The sequence below is a fragment of the Moschus berezovskii genome, chromosome 24 (assembly GCF_049115385.1).
Source record: "Moschus berezovskii isolate FMDL1 chromosome 24, NW_MosBer_1.0, whole genome shotgun sequence".
NCBI lineage: Eukaryota > Metazoa > Chordata > Mammalia > Artiodactyla > Moschidae > Moschus > Moschus berezovskii.
In genome coordinates, this window is record NC_142483.1 from 48,535,081 (window position 1) to 48,559,674 (window position 24,594).

The window sequence follows — 24,594 nt, forward strand, 5'->3', positions numbered from 1 at the left end:
AGAAGTAGAGAGAGGATCATAGAGAAAGTTACCGAATGCCTGGGATGAAAAGTCATGAAAGCTGGACTGGAAAGGGGTAAGGAGAGATGCTGAGAAGGCAGAAATAACAAGATCTGGTCCTAGCCTGTGTGAGAACCAAGTCAGGGAGGTATTATAAAGACAGCTTTTGAGCTCAATGGCCAAGGAAGGAGATAGTACCATGACAAACCTGTGAAATCCTGAGAGATAACAGGTTTGTGGGGATCTCCCTTGCAGGCCAGTATTGAAGATTTCACCTTCTAATGCAGGGCATACAAGTTTGATCCCTGGATGGCATCACCGACTCTATGGACATGAGTTTGAGTGAACTCTGGAAGTTGGTGATGGACAGGGAGGCCTGGCGTGCTGTGATTCATGGGGTCACAGAGAGTCGGACACGACTGAGCGACTGAACTGAACTGAACTGGGGAACTAAGATCCTACATGCCTTGCAGCCAAAAAAAAGAAAAAGAAACCCAAAACATAAAACAGAAACAATATTGTAACAAATTCAATAAAGACTTAAAAAAAATGGTCCACATTAAAAAAAAAAGAAACCTTAAAAAAATTCAAACATAAAAACGGGTTTATGGAGGACAGAAGCTCATGAGGACTTGCCATCAGGTTCTAACACACAAACCCCAGCACATGACCGCATTTCCATCACTCTGACTTCTTCCAAATTTAGGCAGCACAGTATTTGCAAGAGCACCCCATGAGAAAGACTTCAGAGGAGTCACAAGCCCCCCTCTCTGGGTCTCAGTTTTCCCTTCTAAGAAATGAAGGGGCAAGGTTGAGCCAGGCATTCCCATCCCAGCCTGGTGATCACTCTCCTTGAACCAGGTCTTCAGAGCTCTCTTTCTGTGCCATGGTAGCCAAGAGCTCTAACAGAAGAGTATACAGCTATGGGTTTAATGCTCCCATTTATATATTTGGTTATTCTTCAGTAGTAACTGGACAAGAAAATAAAAGCCAGGAGCAAGCTCAAAGCAGCTACTGTCATCACACACTCCATCCATTCTACAGCTAATAATGTCCCAGGTGAGCAGCCAAACACTGTTGACTGCCAGTGTGAACAGTCATGTTTCTGAGCTGAAATTGTGATGCCAGCAGCGAGGCTAGTCAGCCTGACTGCAGAGGGAAGGACATTCTTTTTACAGGTGTTTACATGATATAAACACTTTGAACACAGGGCCAACAGCAAGGAACATCAGGAAGCCTGTTTCACTTGTCCACATGTGGTTCAGTATACCCAGGTGCAAAATAGGAGCATCTCACCTGAGACGCTCTTCCTCTTTTTTTCGGAGGTTGAAGTCTCGCTGGACCACCTGGAGAACGTGCTCCGTTTCATCGTCGGTCAGACCGGACAGGTCCAGCTTCCTCCCCATGATTTAACACCAAACACAGACGGTGAGACAAGACCTGAGAAATCAAAGGACAGACCACAAATTGAGGGCAAGAAAAGAGTTCTCCGTGGATAAAATCAACCAATGTTGCTATTAAACAGAATTAAACACAGTGTTTGTTATAAGGTGGTTTCCTGCTCTGCTCTCATACTCAGCAAATATTTAGAGACAACTTCAGCAAGGCTGCAGAGAAAAGGAGACAGTAACTGATCATCAACACTTATTTATCCCAGTTCTTAAATTAGAAAAACACGATAAATTATTCTTTTCAATAAAATGAGGTATGCATAAGATCTGCTGTAAATTTCTGCAAAACGCCAAAAGACAATATCCAAAACTTCTCAAGTTCTGTGATTTGAAGTCTCAAATTGTAAATATTACACATAATTGCAAGATTAAAAAATCATACTTTAAAAAATATTCTCTATATCTCCTGAAGCTTTTATCACATGACTGAAATACAAACTAGAAATTGATAAACTCTCTTCTGCAAAAAAAAAAAAGTAAAATACTTTTAGACATTTTCTTAGCACCAGAAAATTTATTTCAAAGCAACACCTCCCCAGAGGTGCATACCTAAAAATTATGGGAAACTACATTTTTTTAAAAAAATAAATTTTTAGTGAATGGTTGCACCCAGTGGTAAAATTAAAGAAATAATTCCAGAAAAGTGCCCAGAATTGAAGGGAGTCACAAACATAAATTCAAACATTCTCCACAAAAATATCTGTGGAACCAATGCAGCAAGATTTCAAAAGCATTATTATATACCATAACCAAGTGAGTTTTATCTAAGCAATATAAGGTGGTTCAGCATTCAAAAATCAATCAGAGTAACCCACTACATAAGTAGAATAAAAGGGAAAAATCATCCGATCATTTCAAGAGATACAGAAGAAGCATTTGACAAACTTCAGTGCCCATTCATGATAGAAACCCTCTGAAAACTATGACTAGAGAATATTTCCTCCATCATATAAAAGGCATTAAAAAAATAAAAACAACAAAAACCTACTATTAGCATCAAATTCAATGATGAAAGACTGACTGTTTCCCCCTAAGATCAGGAAAAAGGCAAGAATGACCACTCTTACCACCTCTACTCAATACTGAATGTCTTTATTATAAAGCTACATTAATCAGGACTGAGGGGTATTGGCATACACGTAGGTGTAACAGTTGTCTAGTAACAGAGCATCACAGATGAGGTGGCTTAGATAACAGAAATGTATTTTCTCCCAGTTTTAAAGGCTAGGAGTCTGAGATCAGGATGTTGGCAGAGCTGACTGCTCCTGAAGTCCCTCGCCGTGATTTACAGATGGTCATCTTCTGCCTGTATCTTCCCATAGAGTTCCCTCTGTGCACACCTGTCTTAATCTTTCCTTCTTATAAGGATTACCAATTGCATTGCATTAGGGTCCACTCTCGGGGAAGGCAGTGGCAAGCCACTCCAGTACTCTTGCCTAGAAAATCCCATGGATGGAGGAGCCTGGTGGACTGCAGTCCGTGGGGTCACTAAGGGTCGGACACGACTGAGCGACTTCAATTTCACACATTGGAGAAGGAAATGGCAACCCACTCCAGTGTTCTTGCCTGGAGAATCCCAGGGACGGGGGAACCTGGTGGGCTTCCGTCTATGGGGTCACACAGAATCGGACACGACTGAAGTGACTTAGCAGCAGCAGCAGCAGCAAGGTCCACTCTAATACCATCATTTTAACTTAACTGCCACTTTAAATATTCTGTCTCCAAATACGGTAAAAATCTGTGGTGCTCAGGTTAGGACTCCAACATATGAATTTGTCTCAGCCTGTGACTCTACACCCTTTGGACCCTGCTGCCCCAGAGAGCATGTCCTTCTCGCATGTACATTACAGTCACTTCATCCCAACAGCCACAAAAGTCTTAACCTATTCCAGCATCAACTCGAAGTCCAAAATCTCATCTCATTATCATCTCCATTAGGCATAGGTGACCCATCCTGAGGCAAAAATCCTTCCCCCTTGTGAACCTGCAGAAGCAGACAAGTTATCTGCTATCAGAGTAGAGCAGCGGGGCAGGCATTGGAGAGACAGTCCATTCTAGCGGGGAGAGGTTGGAAAGGAGAAAGGAGGCTTAGGTCTCAAGCAAGTCTGAAAGCAGGGCAAATTCCATTAGGTTTTTTATATTAAGTTATATTTGACATACTGTACTATATTAGTTTCAGCTGTACCACACAGTGATTTGATATTTTTATACATTATGAAATAATCACCACAACAAGTCCGGTTACCACCCAAAGTTGTTACAATGTTATTGACTATATTCCCCATATGTACTTTTTTTCATGCATAATCTACTATTTGTTTATTTTTAATATTTTTATCCCTAGGTGTACTTTACATTCCCGTGACTTCTTTATTTTATAATTGGAGATTTGTACCTCATAATTCCCTTCGCTGATTTCATCTGTTCCCTCCAGCCCCTCCCCTTCAGCAACCACAAGTTTTTTCCCTGTATTTATGAGTCTCCTTCTGTTTCAATTGTTTAAGGCTCAAGGATAACTCTCTTTGGCTCCCGGCTCTATCCTCTGAGTCCAGCAGGGTGGCGGGCTCACCCCTTTGGCCCTGGGTGTAGCTACAGCAGCATGGCCCACTCTCAGTAACTGAGGAGGGACAGTGCCCTCCCCAGGCCATGGTGACAGTGACACCCCTGCAGACCTCTGTTTTGTCTTCAGGATAATTCTTCCCTTTTTCTGATGGATAATGCATGGCATGTTGATAGCCAAATAGCTCTATTGGCCCATCCTGTAGCCTCTCAGAAGTCCAGCAGCCTTCCCTCAGTTATCCTGTCTCTATTTAGTTTAAGCTGGCAGTGTTTCTATCGATGTAAATTCTCCAAAACTTTGTCAGCTTCCCATGCAGTTCTCAGGGGGCCAAGCCATCAGACAGGAGGATCCTCTGCAGATCTGTCCTGGGTAACAGCGTCTCTGTTTCCGGCTTATGCTGCAATGGTTGACTGGATCTGTGAGCCACAGTCTAATCTCATAAGCAAATGGTTGTCCAGTCACACCCTGCTTGCTCTCTATAGACAGACTTTCTCGTTTTTGCAGTATGAGTATACTGAGAATTTTCCAAATCTGTAAGTTCTGGTTCCTTTTGTGGAACAACTCTGTCTTCAATTTACCTCTCGCCTCTCACGTCTCATTATAGCAGCAACCATAAACCAGTCTTTAATACTTATTTTAGAATTCTTAGGTAACTATCCAAGTCCATAGTCACTGATAAGTTCTACTTTACATAAAACACTGGAACACAATTAGACCAAATTCTCTGCCACTTTATAACCAAGAATGCCTTTCCTTCAGTTTCCAATTACATATTTCTCGTTACTTTCTGAAACCTCGGCAGACACCTCTAACATTCATATTTCTATCAGCTTTTTGTTTGTGATGATATATGCGTTCTCTAAGAGAAGATTTCTCCCCATCTTTCCTCATTTCTTCCCAAGTCCTCACTATAATTACCTTTAACATTCATATTTCTACTAACAGTCTCCTAAGGGAAACCTAGACTTTTTCTAACATACAGCTCAAACATATATGCTCTACCCTTACCCAGTTCTGAAGTCACTTCCACATTTTTATACAGAAGAAGAAACAGACATGGCAAATACACATATACAAAGATGCTAATTTCATTGGTAGCTGTAGAATTGCAGTTAAAACCATGTTTCATACACACCGAAACTGTCTTTATCCAGCATTGCCAGGAGGCGGGACAATTTTGACACAGTGAGTACGAACTGGTACAGTCTCTTTGTAACACAATTAGGCTTCATTTTCAAAACTGAAGATGCATATACCTCAGCATTTCTGTAGGTATATTTCTCAGACATCAATTTGCAAATATGCACCAACAGACAGGAACTGGGTTGAATCATATGAAATAAATGGGAACCTATAAAAACTCCTATTTCACACAGCTCATCCTAACAGAAGAACATTAGTAACAGTAACATTCCAAAGAGCAAAAAATATAAATAAGTAAAACCTGTAAACCATCTCAAACAATCATAAACAGGAAGAAAGATAAACAAATAGTGTATAGGCTTGTTTCATACCAATGGAATACTCCACTGCAGTGAAAAAGAACATCCTAAAGGTATATTCCACATGCATGAATCTCTAATAAAACGTGCTGTTGAGACAGACAAGCCACATGTATATGCAAGTACAACATGCAAACTGTATGACTCATTTTTATATAAAGTTCAAAAGCACAGAAAACCAAGAATACATATATTTATTTTTAAGAATGAATGTCATAAAACAATACAGAACTAAATGGGCCCTCTGTGAAGGAGAGAGAAGATCTGGCTGGGGATAATGCCATAGGGGAGGGAAGAGAGCCTGGAGCACCTGCTGGTCTGAGGAAGTGACTCAGGAAGAAGACCCCACCCCGAGGCTGCTCAAGAAAGCAGAGGCTTCGTAGCTGCCATCTTCCAGTCTCCCGATGAGCAGGGAGAAACACATCAGAGAGCACAGGGAAAATGCAGACTGACTGCTGCCTTTAAAACCCCTCATTAAAGGTGATAATGGCACTTTGGAGTCCCCTTCACTTCACTGGCTTTGGGTTCTGAGAAGTCAAAGTGAGACTCTAAGATGCCCAGTTTGGACAAGACAGAAGTGGCAACTTTGATCATATCAAATCTAAGTGATCAGGGATAAATGGTTTCTGTAGAGAAATCAACAAAGTAGCTGTAAATGGATAAGACAGAGAATAATGAGAAACCCTTTGGGGGAAATAGTAAAAGCGTCTTCCCTTTTTTTACAGTAAACACAATTAGATATCCTGCATCATAGGAGAAAGAACATCAGTAGGGCTGGAAAAGCCTCAGTGTCCATGAGTCAGAGGTCACACAGGTTTGACTCTTTCATTTACAGATGGGAGAGTGTAAGCCCAGAGGGAAATGATTTCCCAGACACAAAACTGGTTCAGATGCTCTAACTTTCAGACCTGGTCCTCCCCACTCCTGGATTTCTCTGGTTTATACTCAAATAAGAAGGTAGCAGAGAGAATACATTTTAAAATTTAGAAATGAGAAAATTAATAAACTTCAAGATTTAATTACATCACCATTTCCCTAACATGTATTTCTCAGGTCACTGTTCCTGTTCTGAGCAAGGAGAGCTCAGAGACGAAATAAACTAGAGAGGAATGCCTCACACTGTATTGCCCTCTTGGGGATGCACAGTGCATATAAGCTGATCAGAACCTCTAAGAAGTCTGTCACTAAACAGCCAGTCTGTATTTAACCCTGTATTTGTCAAACACATGTGTCTGCAATACCTCGTTCTTTAATAACAACTGCCTCTTCACATCCACAGAAATGACTATTTGAGAATTATTGCCGTAAGTCCATCCCATGATGACAAACTACAGTAGCTACTGTAATATAATTACTGAATTGATTTAGCTGGGGTTTTTAAAATGCAGTTATCATAGGAAGCTACAGAGCTTTATGAGCTTTAAAAGAAGCTGATGACTTAAAAAGGAAAGCAGATGGATACAACTTTACACATAGAAAACCAAAATAAAGGTAGAATTGTCTACAATGTTCTTGAACAGAACAACTAGAGGGAGGATACAAATAATTCTATAGGAAACTAGGTAGCACAAACCTCGCAAATGAAAAAAACAGACATTCCAAGAATATGAAATACACACAATGGGAAGTTCATCATGAAGGGTCAGTGTTTACACAAGTGACATTCTAGAAAGGAACCTAGAACAGATGGATAAAGGACAAATACATTAATGGAATCTTGACAAATCCTGTGTGTGTGTGATGCGCCTGATACAGAGAGGTAAAGAGATTAACTTGGAATATTCAAAGTCCTAAAAACAGATGGACAAAGGACAAATGCATTAATGGAATCTTTACCAATCTTCTCTGTGTGTGTGTGTGTGCATTAATGGAATCTTTACAAATCCTCTGTGTGTGCGTGTGTGTGTGTGTGTGTGATGCGCCTGATACAGAGAGGTAAAGTGATTAACTTGGAATATCCAAAGTCCTAAAAACAATAAAGGGTAAATACTGCTGGGGCTTCCCTCTTTGACCATCACTAGATCTTGACTAGAGCTGAAGAGAAATTTCTTACTTCTACAAAGGAATCAAAATGTTAGGGCTGTCCCATTTAAGACTCTTGTTATCAGGTGGTAAAAAAAAAAAGAAAAGAATTTGGCCTGGGAAGGAAAGAAAGAAAAGCACAAGTGGCCTGAGATGTACTTGCATTGCAACTTCATTGGAGTAAGTGGTGCTTGGGCTGTAGAACTCACTTTTATTCCTTCACCTTCAAGGTTATTATCCCTGCCATGAGACTCATTCTTTACCTGTACACAGGAAAGGCCCAGCGAAGACATGGTCATACCAACAGGGCATAGTTGATAGGACAGGGGTGTTGCATCTCTCTCCTGGGAATGATATTAACAGGAGGAAGAGAAAGGAAAAGAAAACCAGCGAATAAATTATGGTGGATAACTTTCCAAATTTGATGAGAAGTGTTGTTAGCGTTCTCATTCAAGAAGCTCCACAAATCAAACTCTTCATTGTTGTTTAGTTGCTAAGTCATGTCAGACTCTTTTGCAACCCCATGAACTATAGCCTGTCAGGCTCCTCTGTCTATGGGATTTCTCAGGCAAGAATACTGGAGTAGATTGCCATTTCCTTCTCCAGGGGCTCTTCCGACCCATGGGTCAAACCTGTGTCTCCTGCACTAGCAGGTGGATTCTTTACCACTGAGCCAACCGGGAATCTCCAACAAATTCTCCATAGGAAAAATTCAAAGCATGCACATCTATACATCATAGTCAAACAGTCAAAAGTCAAATAAAATTCAGAATCTTGATGGTAACAAGAGAAAAATGATTCATCACACACAAAGGATCTTCAGTAAGATCAACTGCTGACTTCTTATCAGGAATCATTGAGGTCAAAAGGCAGAGAGATGATGTTCAAAGAACTGAAAGAAAAGGATTATTATCAAAGAATTATGTATCCAGAAAAGTATCCTTCAAAAATTAAGGATAAATTAAGACAAGACATTCTAGATAAGCAAAAATGGAGAGATTTTACCACCAACTGACCTGCTTTACAAGAAATACTAAAGGAAGTCCATTTATCAAAGACTGACAGAATTAAAAAAAAAAAAGAAATGGACAATTCAGCAATAATAGAGATTTCTATATCAACCTTCAATAATAGAGCAATTAGCAAAACATCAGCAAGGATATAGAAAAGTTAACCCATATTATAGTCTACGTAGCTCTTAGAGACATCTACAGAACACTCTACATGACGGCAGAACATACATTCTTAAGTACACATGGAATATTCTCCAGACAGACCATACATTAGGCTGTAAAATAAATCTCAATACATTTAAAGGAATTGAATAATATAAAATATATTCTCTAATTACAATGGAAGGAAATTAGAAATTAATAACAAAGAAATTTGGTATATTCACATGTATATGGAAATTAAACAACATACTATAAATAACCAAGGGGTCAAGAGAAATAAGAAAATACCTTGAGATAAATAAAAATGAAAACACACATACCAAAACTTATGGAATGCAGCTAAAGTAGTGCTTAAGGGTAAATTTATAGACATAAACACCTATATTAAAAAGGAGCCATGACAAATCTATAACCTCATCTTCTACCTTTAAAGATTAAAAAGAAAAGCAAACTGAACCCAAGTAAACAGAAGGAAGTAAATAATAAAGACCAGAGAGGAAACCAATGGAATAGAAAAACAATACAGAGAAAATAAAATCCAAAGTCAATTCTTTGAAAAGATCAACAAAATTGACAAATCTTTGGCAAGGCTGATCAAGAAAAAAAAAAAAACACATAAGATTCAAATTACTAAAACCAAGAATGAAAGAGGGCCATCAATACTGACCTTACAAAAATAAGGATTATAAAGGAAAACTGTGAACAGTTGCATGCCAGAAAATTAGATAACCTAGATGAAATGAAAAAAAAATCCTAGACAGCTCACCAAAACTGACTCAAGAAGAAATAGAAATTAGGAATAGATCTACAACTAGTAAAGATACTGAATTAATAATGAAAGCTTCCACAAAGAAAATCAAACATTAAAAAAAAAAATAACACCAACCCTTCCCCCAAAAGTAGAACAGGAGGAAATACTTCTTAATCCATTTTAAGAAGCCAGTATTATCCTGATACGAAAAGCAAACAAGGATATCACAATAAAATAAACCTATAAGCCAATATCCCTTATGAATACAGATGAAAAAATCCTGAACAACATATTAGAAAACAAAATCCAGCAACATACACAAAAGGATTAGGTACACCACAACAAAGAAGGATTTATGGCACGAACGCAAGGTTGGTTGAACATGTGAAAATCAATCAATGTAACGTAGCATGTTAATAGAATATAAAGGGCAAAGATCCCATAATCTTCTTAATAAATACAGAAAAGTGTTTGATAATATCCAATACACTTTCTGATATAGGAATAGAAGGGAGCTTTCTTTTTTAAATTAGGTTTTATTGCAAAATAGATGAGTTACAATGTTGTGTTTCTGCTGTAGAGCAAGGTGAATCAGTTACACATAAACCTATATCCATTCTTTTTTAGATTCTTTTCCTATATAGGTCATTACAGAGTATTGAGTAGAGTTCCCTGTGATACACAGCATGTTCTTATTAGTTATCTATTTTATGTATAGTAGTGTGTATATGTAAATCCCAGTCTCCCAATTTATTCCTCCATCCCCTTTTCCCCTTGGTAACCATATGTATGTTTTCTGCATCTGTGACTTTTATTTCTGTTCTGTAAATCAGCTCATTTGCCCCCTTATTCTAGATTCCACATATAACCTACATCGTATTATATTTGGCTCTCCCTGTCTGGCTTACTGCACTCAGTATGACAGTCCCTAGGTTCATCCATGTTGCTGCAAATGGCGTTATTCCATTCTTTTTTATAGGTGAGTAATATTCCATTGCATATATGTACCACGTCTTCTTTATTCACTCCTCCATCGATGGACATTTAGATTGCTTCTATGACCTTGCGATTGTAAACAGTGCTGCAGTGAACACTGGGGTACGTGTATCTTTTTGAATTATGGTTTTTCTCTAGATATATACCTAGGAATGGGATTGCTGGATCATACTGTAGTTCTGTGTTTAGTTTTCTAGGGAACCTCCATATGTTCTTCATAGTGTCTGCACCAATTTATATTCGCACCAACTATATAGGAGGGTTCCCTTTTCTCTGCATCCTCTTCAGTGTTTACTGTTCATAGATTTTTAGATGATGGCTATTCTGACTGGTATGAGGTAATACATTATAGTTTTGATGTGCATTTCTCTAATAAGTAGTGATGTTGAGCATCTTTTCCTGTGCTTTGCAGCCATCTGCATGTCTTTAGAGAAATGTCTATGTAGATCTTCCACCCATTTTTTGGATTGGATTGTTTTTTTATATTGAACTGCATGAGCTGTCTGTATATTTTGGAGATTAATCCCTTGCCAGTTGCTTCATAGAAGGGAACTTCTTGGATTAAGGCTGTCTACAAAAAACTCACAGCCAACATCATACTTAATGTGAATGAATAGATGCTTTCCCCTCAAATGTCATGAATACAAGATTGTCACTCTTACTTCTTCTATTCAGTATAGTACTAGAGGTTCTAGCCAGGTCAATTAAGCAAGAGAAAGGACTAAAAGGCATCTAAATTAGGAAGGAAATTGGGACCATATCTATTCAGAGAAAACACAGTCCCATATAGAAAATTCAAAGGAATACACATACACAAAACCAATTAAAACCAAAAAAACTGAGATCAGCAAACTTGCAAGATCCAAGATCAATATACACAAATCAACATGTATTTTTTTCAAATTATGGTTTTCTCCGGATATATTCCCAGGAATGGGATTGTCGGGTCATATGGTAGTTCTGTGCTTAGTTTTCTAAGGAACCTGCATACTGTTCTCCATAGTGGCTGTACCAGTTTACTTTCCCACCAACAGTGTAAGAGGAAACCCGTGACTTCCTGTAGTCTGAACGCCATCACTCTGAGACTGCCAGGCACCAGCTCCTATAAGCCCGACGAGCTCCATCTGAACCATTGACCCTCCTGATACCTCATGGAGGCTCCAAGTTTATGCTATTTTAGGCAAAACTTCCTTCCCCATCAAACAGAATTGATACTAGAATTTTATTTTTGGCAAATGAGAGCAGTTCTAGAAGTTGAAAATTAGTGGGAGGTCGGGAGATCTCATTATCCCCCTTCATTTGAGATTTGATGGTGTTTTCTACCTATTGGATCTTGATGGAAACTTCTTCAGAGGTAAGTATGGTAAAAGCATGTTTTGGGAGATGCTTCAGATGGTATTAGATGGACACACACATACCCACCCATCCGCTGAGCACGGAGTGAATGGAGTTAGCAGGAGAGAAGGGTGGAGGGGACATAAGGTGGAAGTCTAAATCAGTGGTTCTCAACTCAGTGCCCTATCTTGCCTCCCAGGAGATAATCAGCAAGGTCTGGGCAGATTTTTAGTTGTTTCTAATGGGAATATAGATGGAAAAACAGTGGAAACAGTGTCAGACTTTATTTTTGTGGGCTCCAAAATCACTGCAGATGCTGATTGCAGCCATGAAATTAAAAGACGCTTACTCCTTGGAAGGAAAGTTATGACCAACCTTGATAATATATTAAAAAGCAGAGACATTACTTTGCCAACAAAGGTCCGTCTAGTCAAGGCTATGGTTTTTCCCGTGGTCATGTATGGATGTGAGAGTTGGACTGTGAAGAAAGCTGATCGCCGAAGAATTGATGCTTTTGAACTGTGGTGCTGGAGAAGACTCTTGAGAGTCCCTTGGACTGCAAGGAGATCCAACCAGTCCATTCTAAAGGAGATCAATCCTGGGTGTTCATTGGAAGGACTGATGCTAAAACTGAAACTGCAATACTTTGGCCATCTCATGCGACGAGTTGACTCACTGGAAAAGACTCTGATGCTGGGAGGGATTGGGGGTGGGAGGAGAAGGGGACGACTGAGAATGAGATGGCTAGATGGCATCACCGACTCTGTGGACATGGGTTTGAGTGAACTCCGGGAGTTGGTGATGGATAGGGAGGCCTGGCGTGCTGTGATTCATGGGGTCGCGGAGAGTCGGACACGACTGAGCGACTGAACTGAACTGAACTGAACTGAATGGGAATATGCTACTGGCATCTAGCGGGTAGTGGCCAGAGGTTGCTACTAAACATCCAATGATGCACAGGACAGCTCTAGGCAACAAAGTATTATCTATTCCAAAATGTCAATAATGCCACGGTTGAGAAAGCCTGATCTAAACTGAAAGCTGCACAGCTGTCAGATTCTTACTGTGTGCTTCCCAGTAGCCCCAGGTATGCTCCATGGAGTTCACAAGGGGGACTTCACTATTGCCTGCACACTGAAATTACACCATTGGTTCTCAGGCTTTGGGCTCAGACCAAAACTAAATCGCTGCCTCTCCTGGGTCTCCAGCTCCCTATCTTTGGATTTGTGAGCCTATATAATCATGTGATCCAATTTCTTATAATAGATCTTTTTATTTGATACATATGTACACACACACACACACACATAGACACACACATCCTATTGGTTCTGTTTTTCTGGAAACTCTGGCAAATATAGACACATATACACATTACATGCTATTGGCAAATAAAATGACCTGGTTTATATACCTTGATTGCATTTTTCTGTCCTCATCTGCAATGACCAAACTAACAGATCTGTAGAAGAGCTCAGTGCATTTCTCTGCCATCTTGAGTTAGAGCAGTGCCTACAATCCCCTACTTTTGTTTCCCGAGCCTTTGGTCACAGTGGCAGCCCTGTGATTCCTCTCCTGACTTTTGGACTTTTTCATCTGTCTGCTTCCCATCCTTTGGATGTTTTCATGTTGATCCCCTGCACAGAGGACAGCTAATGAACTATCGATAAAAATACACAGCTCTTCAGCCCACTAAGAATTTCCTCTTCAATTTCAACTAGATAATGATGCTCTCTGCTTCCTTTGTTATATAAAATCTGGTAGATTTCTTCCAACTGCAATAAAAGTGTGTCAAGATAGGAATTGGCAACTGGCTGCATTTCAAATTTGACCACATAAGACTATGAAAAAATGGACATTAAGCTTCACTAATTCAGACTTCATTAATTCCAAATTTGTGATCACACAGTACGCTAAAATGTACTATTCTCAAAACAAAGGGATTAAGACAAAATAATAGTAGGAGAGAAAAGGAGAATATTTACCTTCTAAAGAGGGCAAATTATTATCAGGTACTTACTTAGAAGTATCAATTTATATCTAAACAGCACAATTACAGTGAAAGCAAACAACAGCTGCAGAGCCTGGGTCTGTACTATGCAAACCTCAGAGGGTTACACTGGAACTTAATCTCACTGAGTAGGGGCTGGGACAAGTAGAGATAAAGGACAGTCGGGCACAAAGTGGTGAGGGCTACCTCAGGAATGAGCCGGGAGCCACTGCCCCTAGACTGGGGCAGAGAGAGGGCAGGAGCCAGCGATGGAGAGACTTCCTGGTGTTGGTCTTGTCTGGGCCCTGGCCAGGACGGGCAAGGGCTGGTAGGTATCCAGGCTGAGGGAGGAGCACAGGCAGAGGCTTCCCTTGGTGACATGCATGCATTGGTTCAGCATGTCTGCTGCAGGGTTGCAGATGGCGTCTGTGAAGCCATGTTAAAGAGCGGCAACTTCTCCTGAGGGCCCTGGGAGTCACTGCAGAGTCCTATATAAGCGAGCAACCTGAGATCCGACATTTGGGCTCAGCAGTAAAGAATCTGCAATGCAGGAGACACAGTTCGATCCCTGGACCAGGAAGATCACCTGGAGGAAGGCATGGCAACCCGCTCCAGTACTTTTGCATGGAGAATCCCATGGACAGAGGAGCCTGGGGGGCTACAGTCCATGGGATCACACGGAGTCAGACATGACCGAAGTGACTAAGCAGCAGCAGCAGGGTCACTTAGGTAGTGATGGGAAACTGGGGTGGAGATGGACAGGCACAGAGGCAGGCAGCTGAAGCCATTGCAGTGGTCTAGGTGGGAGCTCGAAGTTGAGAAGAAAACAGAGATGATGACTCAAAGCTGCCTATTTATTCCCAGGTTAAACTTTGTCTTCTTGGAAAATATTCAGGCAGGTCAAAGTTCAACTCCCAGTGGGCAGCTCCCTCCCTCTCCCTCCTTCCCAAGATGGCATCTGGCAGGAGGGGCAGGCTTTACTGCTCTTGGCAATAAAGACCAGTACACACAGCCTTTCTAGGCTGGGCCCTGCCATGGGGGTTCTTCGAGCATCTGAACTATAATTATCTAAAGGGAGACCCGTCTTCTCTGTCCTTTGTCATGAGTGGCATGCTCAGTGGTTACTCATGAGTTGATGGCCTTGGTTTGTTGATTGATCTGTTGTTGTTCAGTTGCTAAGTCACGTCCGACTCTTTGTGACTCCATGAACTGCAGCACACCAGGCTTCCCTGTCTTTCACTGTCTCCCGGAATTTGCTCAAACTCATGTCCATTGAGTCGGTGATGCTATCTAACCATCTCATCCTCTGTAGCCCCCTTCTCCTCCTGCCCTCAATCTTTCCCAGCATCAGGGTCTTTACCTCCTTCTATCAGGAGGCCAAAGTATTGGAGCTTCAGCATCAATCTTTCCAATGAATATTTCGGGTTGCTTTCCTTTAGGACTGACTGGTTTGATCTCCTTACGGTCCAAAGAGTCTTCTCCAGCACAATTTGAAAACATCAATTCTTCAGCGTTCAGCCTTTTTTATGGTCCAACTCTTACATCCATACATGACTATTGGAAAAAACCATAGCTTTGACTATAAGGACGTTTGTTGGAAAAGTGATGTTGCCACTTATAAATATACTGTCTAGGTTTGTCATAGCTTTTCTTCCAAGGAGCAAGTGTCTTTTAATTTTGTGGCTGCATTTACCATCTGCAGTGATTTTGGAGCCCAAGAAAATAAAATGTGCCACTGTATCCACTTTTTCCCATTTATTTGCCATGAAGTGATGGGACCAGAAGCCATGATCTTAGTTGGCTTAAAACTCAACATTCAGATTGATTTGAGAGCAGCCTATCAAAAAGAACCCTTGCCAAATCTCACCAGGTCCTGCCACAAGCGGTGCTAGTAAGTGCCATATTTTGTGCCAGGTTAAGATTATCCAAAATGCCTACTCAGTGTCTAAAACTCAATAAAGGACTTTTCAACTTAGAGATACAGTCTATACATGAATGAACAGTGGCCTCAATACACAAAAGGAAGACGAAGAAATGGAGATAACATCTTAAAGAATTTGGATTTTGAAGATGACATGTGGAAACATACGTGTATGCTGCTTTCAGCCATTTACTAAGTAAACTGTCATCATCCAGTTTCAAGAGGGGCCCAGAGCAAGAGACGGCTCTGTCGCAAGGCCAGGCAGTACTGCCAGAGGCTGTCTCTTGGTCTTGGTTTATGCAGGACCCAACAGATCTGAAGGCATCAAAGTGCCTACAGCAAACAGAGATGCCACCCAGGGCCTCAGGGAAGCTCTAGGAGGAGCACCACAAAGGCTTTCAAGGGTGTCAGAGCAGAGCGCCACCCTCCTCCACAGGTTACTGGTCTCCGTTTGAGAATTGGCCCCTGCTGGCTACCAGACCCCGGTACTGAAAGCCTAACTGCAGGACATCAAGTGACCATGTGCCCAGGAGAAGCTAGCTTTGAGCCTCTTGTTCGGTTCTGCATGAACAGTATGGACCCACTGTCAAGTGGAAATGCTATATAAGAAATCAGACCCAATTAGTTCCAGAAGGTTTAAGTTGCATGAGCGGGTAACTCAGACTTCTCCCCATCTCCTGTCTCTGCTGCTTTGTCGCCGCTCCCTCAGTCCACACCTACATCCTCACAGGAAGTTCTTGATGATCAACCAGCGTAAGAGGAAAAGCCTCAGTCTGGATTCATGGATGATTCTGTAAAGCATCACTGACACCAACCAGAAGTGGACAGCTGTAGCGTTACAGCCCTACCCTGGGTGGCTCTGAAAGATAGCCGTGAGGGTCATCCTGCTGGTGGGCAGGATTTCAAGCCGTGTATTGATCTTCCACTTTGTATGGACCATGAGATGTTGGGAAGAATGGGCCTGACATCAATTCACGGATAGTAACCAGAAGGACGGCAGCATAGGAGAGAACAGAATTGGGAGATCAGTGACAAGGAGGTCTGAGGAAAAGGGGTGTGGAGACCTTTCTGAGGACCCGAGTATGATGTCATTTGAATATCTCTGCAGAAGTTCTCAGTCATCAGATGAGGAAGGCTATTCCCCAGTGTTTATTCAGTGAGTCCTTGTACACAGTGAACATGGCAGGAGGGTCCAACAACGTGGCTACCCTTGGGTACAGTTTCACAGGCTTCCTCTTTGCAGGTCTAATCTGCCTGTCACCAATGTTTGGGGACACATCATCCTGACAGCAAAGACCAGAGCTGAGCCCCTCCCCTGGATGTGGAGGGAAGGAATCCAGTCAACTGCCTGGACCTTCTGTCATGGAGTGGGTAGTGAGTCCTTCCTGGAATACATATGTATGCACTTCCCATCTCTGCCTGAACCTTTACCCATCACTTACAGAATACTTGGGGGTCACAGCTCCCCCCTCCCCAGCATGTTGTGATTGACCAAGAAACTCATTTACAGCAAATGAAGTTTGGCCATGGACTTATATCCATGGAATTCACTCATCTCACTGATGTACCAAATCACCTGGTGAGCTCGAGGGAAGATCTACTGATGACTTTTGATCCACCAGTTTTCTATCTCTGAGCTAGATGATCTTCAAAACACCTCTCTGATCTGATCTTTTTGAATGCTGTGGTGTCTGCAATGACCCAAGGCCCAAGTGGAATAAATAGGTTTCTTTCTTCTTTTTTGAAGCCTCAATATAGTGAAAGTTGAAATAAATGTTTGAACTGGACTGCAGTGTACATTTTTCAAAATGAAAATAGTTTCAAATAGAAACACAATGAAATATTGTGCTCAGCGAGTAGGCCTTTCAAACAGTGGTTACAGTCAAAGATAAATAAGCAATAACATTAAAAAGAGATTTGATCCTAGATAATGTCCTATTGGATAGATTAAAAAAGAGGAGAGCAAAGTTGCTCTAGGCAAAAAACAAAAAGAAATCTACAATTCAACACCAGTCAACACCAGGAGGGAAACTGTTTAATGATCTTTAATATCAGCCTGCTCCACGGTGAGTTTCACCAACCCAGCTATACTTCAGTAATATGTCTCCCTGTCCGCAGGAGGTTGAGAGACATATACTTCTTTTTAATTAAAGTTAGATACTTCAAAGATAATTAGAGGTGTGTTTTAGAAATCTATAGACAAGATTACAGAACTCTAAACCAGAAGATAACCAAAAAACTACTGCTTTATTTTAAATAAAGTGGTTCAGCATTTGAGAAGGATGTCAGGGAAGGTAGTTGAGCATTGAGTAGTAATGCCCATGAGTATTTAATTCAAATTGAATAGAAATGGAAAACAAATTGTCTTCATTTTTAAAAATTTTACTGAAGTATAGTTGATTTACAACGTTGTGTTAATTTCTGTTGTATAGCAAAGTGACTCAGTTATACATATCTTCTTTTTCATATTCTTTTCCATTATGGTTTACCACAGGATAGTGAATATATTTCTCTGTATATGTAGTAGGACCTTGTTTGTCCATTCTATACATCATAGTTTGCATTTGCTAGTGACTCCCAGTCCTTCGCTCCTCTATCCCATCTCCCCCTTGGCAATCACAAATTTATTCTCCATGTTTATGAGTCTGTTTCATAGATAAATGTATTTGTGTCATATTTTAGATTCCTCATATAAGTGATATGGTATTTGTCTTTCTGACTTACTTTTCTTAGTACGATAACCTCTAGGTGCATCCATGTTGCTGCAAATGGCATTATTTCATTCTTTTTCAGGGCGTAGTAATATTTCACCACACAAACACACACACACCTACCTTTATCCATTCATCTATTGATGGACATTTAGGTTGTTTCTATGTCTTGGCCATTGTAAATAGTGCCGATATAAACATAGCGGTGCATGTATCTTTCTGAGTTATAGTTCTGTCCGGATATTTGCCCAGGAGTGGGATTGCTAGATCATATGCCAACTCTAGTTTTCTGAGAAACCTCCATGTTGTTCTTCATAGTGGATGCACAAGTTTACATTGCCACCAACAGTATAAGAGGGTCCGTTTTCTCCACACCCTCCCAGTCAAACTGTCTTCATTTTTTTCTCAAAAATCCAAAGGTAACACACTAAAAGCATAGTGGAAATATTCTATAATGTGGCCAGTGGAATTTGCTATAGTCTCTGCCCACTGATTCTAAAGTCAGCAAACACTGCTTGGTGCCTATATGGACCCAGAGAAATGCCAAAGGAGAAACCAGAAATAAAGCATGTGGCCCTGCTCTCAATTTCCACAGCCAGGGATGGGACACGGGGTCTCCAACGACATGTACTCCTTCAACCTGGTCTGGCCAGGGCCCTTTTCCTGAGCCATCTCTTTACCGTCTCTTGCTTCTGGACCCTCAATTCTGCAAAACAGTTATTGAAGGGGAATAATTCTAGTCAGGCACTCATCAGTAAGAACCTCTAACCTCTTTCTGCCCACCTCATTCTTTTTCCTCTAGAACTTTTGTGTAGTTTTCAGTACCTCAAATTCCCATTTATGGACATTTGAAAGATATGATAATATCATAGAAGAAAATTAATTACCTGACATCATCAAACAGTTACAACTAGTGCTAACCCATAAAGTCATTTAAATTCATTAAATGAACTTAACCCATTAAGTTTATTTAAGTCTCATTTCCCCCACTCTTTGTAAGGACTGTTGTCATTTATATCTTATACAGAGAAGTATGCTATACATCCATTTCCGCTAAACTCTTTTATCTCCAGTATTTTTTTTTTCATGTTAGCAAGGTTACTTTCAAGTCTCGCTCCTAATGGCTCCATTGTATCAAGTGGATATACCTGTTGACCTGTTCCTAGTGGTGAACCTCTGAGTTAATTTCAATTTGGGACTACTTCATAGAAAACTACGATAAACATCTTTGTGCATAAAGGGTTTTCCACATTAAGGATTTTTCCCCTTTCAGCTAGATTCCCAGAAATAAAATGACTACGTTTAAGATTAGTAATATTAAGGCCCCTGAGACACATTTTCAGGCATCTAGTTGAAGAACAACAACAAAATAATGAGGCCACGTGGATGGCAAAATGCCAACAGGCCTACCACTGAAAAGTCTTCTTTGTGTAGGCTCAATGGGGGCACCACTTTATGTTAAAATTATGTCTATTCCTCAGAACAGAGAAGAGAGGTGAATTGGTAGACAGGGCTGAGATGATAACTCACGTGCAGCACTGAGAAAGGAAGGAAAACATGGAACAGAGATTGAAAGACACAGATGATGCAGGAGAAAGATTCTGCATATCTAATTAGAGTTCTAGGAGTAGAGAATGGGGAAAAGCAATAGTCAAAGAAATAATGACTGAGAACTTTCCAGAACATGAATTAGACATCAATTCTCACATGAATGAAGTCCAGAAAATCCTGAGGGAGATAATTAAAAAGAAGCATGAAACTCAGAACAACGAATATACAGAAAAGGAACTCGAATCACCCATAATGAAAAGATAGATTACTGCAGAATAACAATAATCAGATCGCTAGGTAAATTCTTGAAATGAACCAATGAAAACTGGAAGACAAGTGGAATCATATTGCCAACAAATTGCTTACCACGTGGAAAAAATAAATAGACGGAGTTTTTAAAAAGTCTGACTAAAACACCAGATAATGTTAACATATAAATTGTGCAAAGTGATCAGAGTTTTAAGTATAAAGTCCTTGAATTGCTCAGGAGGACAGAATGATTCAGTTTGTATTTTGTTAAGGTAAATATACATGCTAAAATTACCACATAATAAATACAAGTAAATAGAAATAGAGTGTAAAGCTTTTGACTATGGAGACAAGGGAAATGTGATGTGGGGTATGAAAGAGAATCTAAATTAATACAAGAAGCAATTAGATAAAAATAACCAAGTATGTTAAAAGTGGGGCAATGAAAGAGATCAAGAGAACAGAGCAAAATGGTAAATCCAAACATATTAACAGTAGCATTGTAAGTGAACGTAACTTTCACATTAAAACTTACAGATCGGAAAAATAAAGCAAACTTTATTGCTTTATGCTCTTTATAACTGTTTCTGCTTCTATGAGTGAAATAAAAATGTACAGAACTTTTGATGGTGAAAGGGTCAGAAAATGATAAGAAAGGCAAATACTTAGTAACAGAAAGTTGGTATAGTTCTATTAGAAATAGGTCTATTTTTAATGATTTGTTTCTTATTGAAGTATAGTTGATTTACAGGGTTTCAGGTAAAGAGGAAAGTGATTCAGTTTTACACAGACACATATTCTTTTTCAGGTTCTGGTTTATTACAAGATACTGAGTATAGTTCCCTGTGATATATGGTAGATCCTTGCTGTTTATCTATTTTATATATGGTAGTGTGTATCTGTTAACCCCAAAGGTCCTAATTCATCCCCCCGCCCCCCGCAAGTATCCCCTTTGGTAACCATAAGTTTGTTTTCTATGTCTATGAGTCTATTTCTGTTCTGTAAATAAGTTCATTTGTTTCATTTTTTTAGATTCCACATATAAGTGATATTATATGATATTTGTTCTTCTCAGATCTAGAAACAGGAACATTGCTAGAGATTAAAAGGGTTGTTTCATAATGACATATGCTTGACTGACCACAAAAAAGTTAAACTATAATGCATCTAATTACATAATACTTCAAAATATACAAAGCAAAAACTGAAACAGCATGAGATTAAACTGAAAGATTCTCCCTCAGTAACTGACTAATCAAACTTCAAAAACATGAGTAATGAAGATGGAAGATTTGAATACCACAATTAATTAGTTTAAGCTAATGAAAATATATGGATTACTGCAAACCAATAACTTCATGGAAATATAGAACATTTGTGAAAACTATGTACCAGGCCACAAAACAAGTCTCAACAAATTTCAAAGAACTGGAATCATGTAGATCATATTCTCTAATCATTATTAAAACAGAAAATATTTAAACTAGAAAAAAAATTTAAATAAAAAAATAGAAAAAATTTAAAATATGTTATCTAAAATAGAAAATTAAAGTAGATATTAAAAACGTTAAACTAGAATAAAGATAGAATTAAGGAAAAAATAATTGCTAACAGGTTCTGGAAATTAAAAGATAAATTGAAATAAAAGCTTACAAGTAAGAAAAAATCATCATGAAAGTATTAAAAATCTATATTTGAACAGTAGCAAACACTGCATATCAAAACATGTGGAATACAACTGTGGCTAAAGCAATACTTGGAAATTTATTGTGCTAAATGTATACATGTAAAAGAAGAAAAGCTGGAATTAAATGAGTAATCATGTACATTTAAGAGATGAGAAAAAGAAGCCAAGAAAGTGTAAGGAAGGAAATAAGGATAAGGACAGAGAATAAATAAAATGAAAAATGATGACACAGGTAAGAAGTTCCTTCTCTGTAGAGTCTGAAAAGAGTCTGCAACAACCCTGGTGAGACAGACCAAGAGCTGCAGAGGGAAGTGGCGCCACCTCTACAGGCCGCGTCGCCCCACGGGGCTTAGAAGGCATTTGAGTGCGCTGCCCCAGGAGAGCCCCCGCCTTCCCGAGAAGTGTTCTTGACAACATGCAGGGCACATCTCCGTGCCTCTCCCCATGCACCCCAACTTGATCTCACTTTTTCTGGCACCTCTTCCATCTCCCAACCGTCTCCCAAATTTGCCAAAAGTGACGTTTGGTTCTCTCATTTTCCTTGTTGCTTTTGGATCACTTATGGAAGAGAAGTGGAAATATTAGCATTACTTCAGCATCCACCACCAGCACCAGTCTGAGGCAGAAAGCAGGGGTGGTGGCAGTGGAAAGAACAAGCATCAGGTACCTGGAAGCTGTGGGAGGAAGGATTCAGATCTGGGAGCACAGAGGATGGTGGGGGTGGGGGGTGGCAGGCATCTGGACTGCAATATCTGCAGTCCTGGGAGAGGCACCCAACCTTCACTGAACTGTGGGTGGAGCTGAAAAGCCCACTGACCGATTTCTAGTAGGTTTTCAACAAGGATTCCATTAAAACAACATCAAATTTTTTTCTTCTAATTAGCCATAAAAGAAAGAGGTGAATCTCAAATACTCTGCTTACATGTCATTCTAGTAAATCAAAGTCCCTAATGATCAATAAATTGCTTTTCAAAGAAAGCAAAACAACAAAACCACATTTATATAACACAAACACAAAAACAGAACCTGCCAGATTCTCAGAGGCTGAGCTACACAGATAAAGTAAAATGATGATTGAGACAAAGGTTTCCATGGGGAGGTCAGGAAGAGCTTTGGGGCTGGAAGCACTGCTTATGCAGATTGGACTATCTTCAGAAAAAAAAAAATTATGTAAAGGGGCTTGGATCATTTTCCTTTTCTCCAGGAATATCTAGGTTTCCAAGACTAGGAAACAACCCGCTATACTTTTGGTAATTAAATTTCATTCCGAAAAGGGAGAACTATACAGGATAACAATCATCTGAGCCAGGAGTCAGTGTTGGGTTATTCGGAGACTTTGGCAAATAGCTACGCTAGATCCTGGGAACATGGATCTAGAGGGGCCATGACCTCTGTCTTGCAGGCAACCCCCTTCCCCTCTCTCACCTTCCTGCGTTCTTCTCCCAAGTGTCTGCTCAGTGAGATTAAACTGTCAGCCCACAGGATGGATTTGTGCATCCCAGCTGCAGATCACATATCTGTCACATCAGTGGCATCATGCTGTAAATCATAGCCACAAAAGGACTTTACATGGAGTGGGTTTCTTTTCTGATACACCAAAAAATTTAATTCAGATTTACCTAGGGAAGGTAATGGGGGCAAATAACACATGGTTGAATACAACACGAAGAGCGGTTTTCAAACAGCATTTATTTTAGGCAGTTTCATAAAACTCTTTTGACTCTCTCTACACAAACACGGAATCGATTCTCAGAGTTAAGTCTGAAATGAGCGAGGTTTCCGGCAGTAAAGTAACCAGCCCGTCCCCAAATAAATCTGTCTTTGAGCCTTTTCCTCAAGAACCATCTGGTGGTTTCAGGCTGTTCTGGATCGCATAAGGTCATTAGCAACTTGGTGTTAATGGTACATTATTATCTCAGGCTCACCAACCAAGGTCTACTAAATTTTAAAAGAGGAGATGAAGGCTAGAATGCCTGCCCTGGGTGGAGAGTCAAAGAGCTGGGCGGAGGTGCCTTTCTGGTTGTCAAGTGCTCACCCCATTTAATAGACTGCCCTGAATAATGGCACTGTAAAAATCACTTGGAGAAGGAAATGGCAACCCACTCCAGTGTTCTTGCCTGGAGAATCCCAGGGACAGGGAGCCTGGTGGGCTTCCGTCTATGGGGTCACACAGAGTTGGACACGACTGAAGTGACTTAGCAGCAGCAGCAAAAATCACTCACCTTTTAAACTTCTCCTAAGCCAAGTAAATATTTACATGGTGTTTATGACTTACATACTTAATCATTTATATGATGCAGGATTCAAAATGAAAAGGTAAAAAAGAACTGAGATTTCTAAATGAACTTGATATTTATATATACTACAAACACACATGCATACTTTCAGTTTAGCATCTTTGTTCCTATGTCTCTAGTATTATTATTATTTCCTTAAAGTGACAGATACTGTCATAGACACTGCTAGGGATGTTTAAGTGAGTATAACCATTTGGGGAGCAATTTGGCACCAGATAGTAAAGTTTATATATAAATAATATATGTATATTACATATGTAAATATGTAAGTTTATATTATAAATATGACCCTTCAGTTCTACTTTTGGGCATACATTCTCAAGAATTTCTTTTGATATGCATGGATACATTTCAAAGACATTTACTGCACACATCTGTGTCACAGCCACAGAAGAA

General features: G+C 40.0%; 1 protein-coding gene across 1 annotated transcript in view; it reads right to left on the reverse strand.

The window, feature by feature from the left end:
* MYRIP (myosin VIIA and Rab interacting protein) overlaps positions 1-24,594 on the reverse strand; it is a 233,299-nt gene that overhangs the window by 201,414 nt on the left and 7,291 nt on the right. Inside the window, exon 2 of the mRNA XM_055414586.2 lies at positions 1,297-1,440. Coding sequence (XP_055270561.2) covers positions 1,297-1,406 — 110 coding nt within the window. The 5' untranslated portion in view covers positions 1,407-1,440. The remainder of the gene's footprint in view (positions 1-1,296; positions 1,441-24,594) is intronic.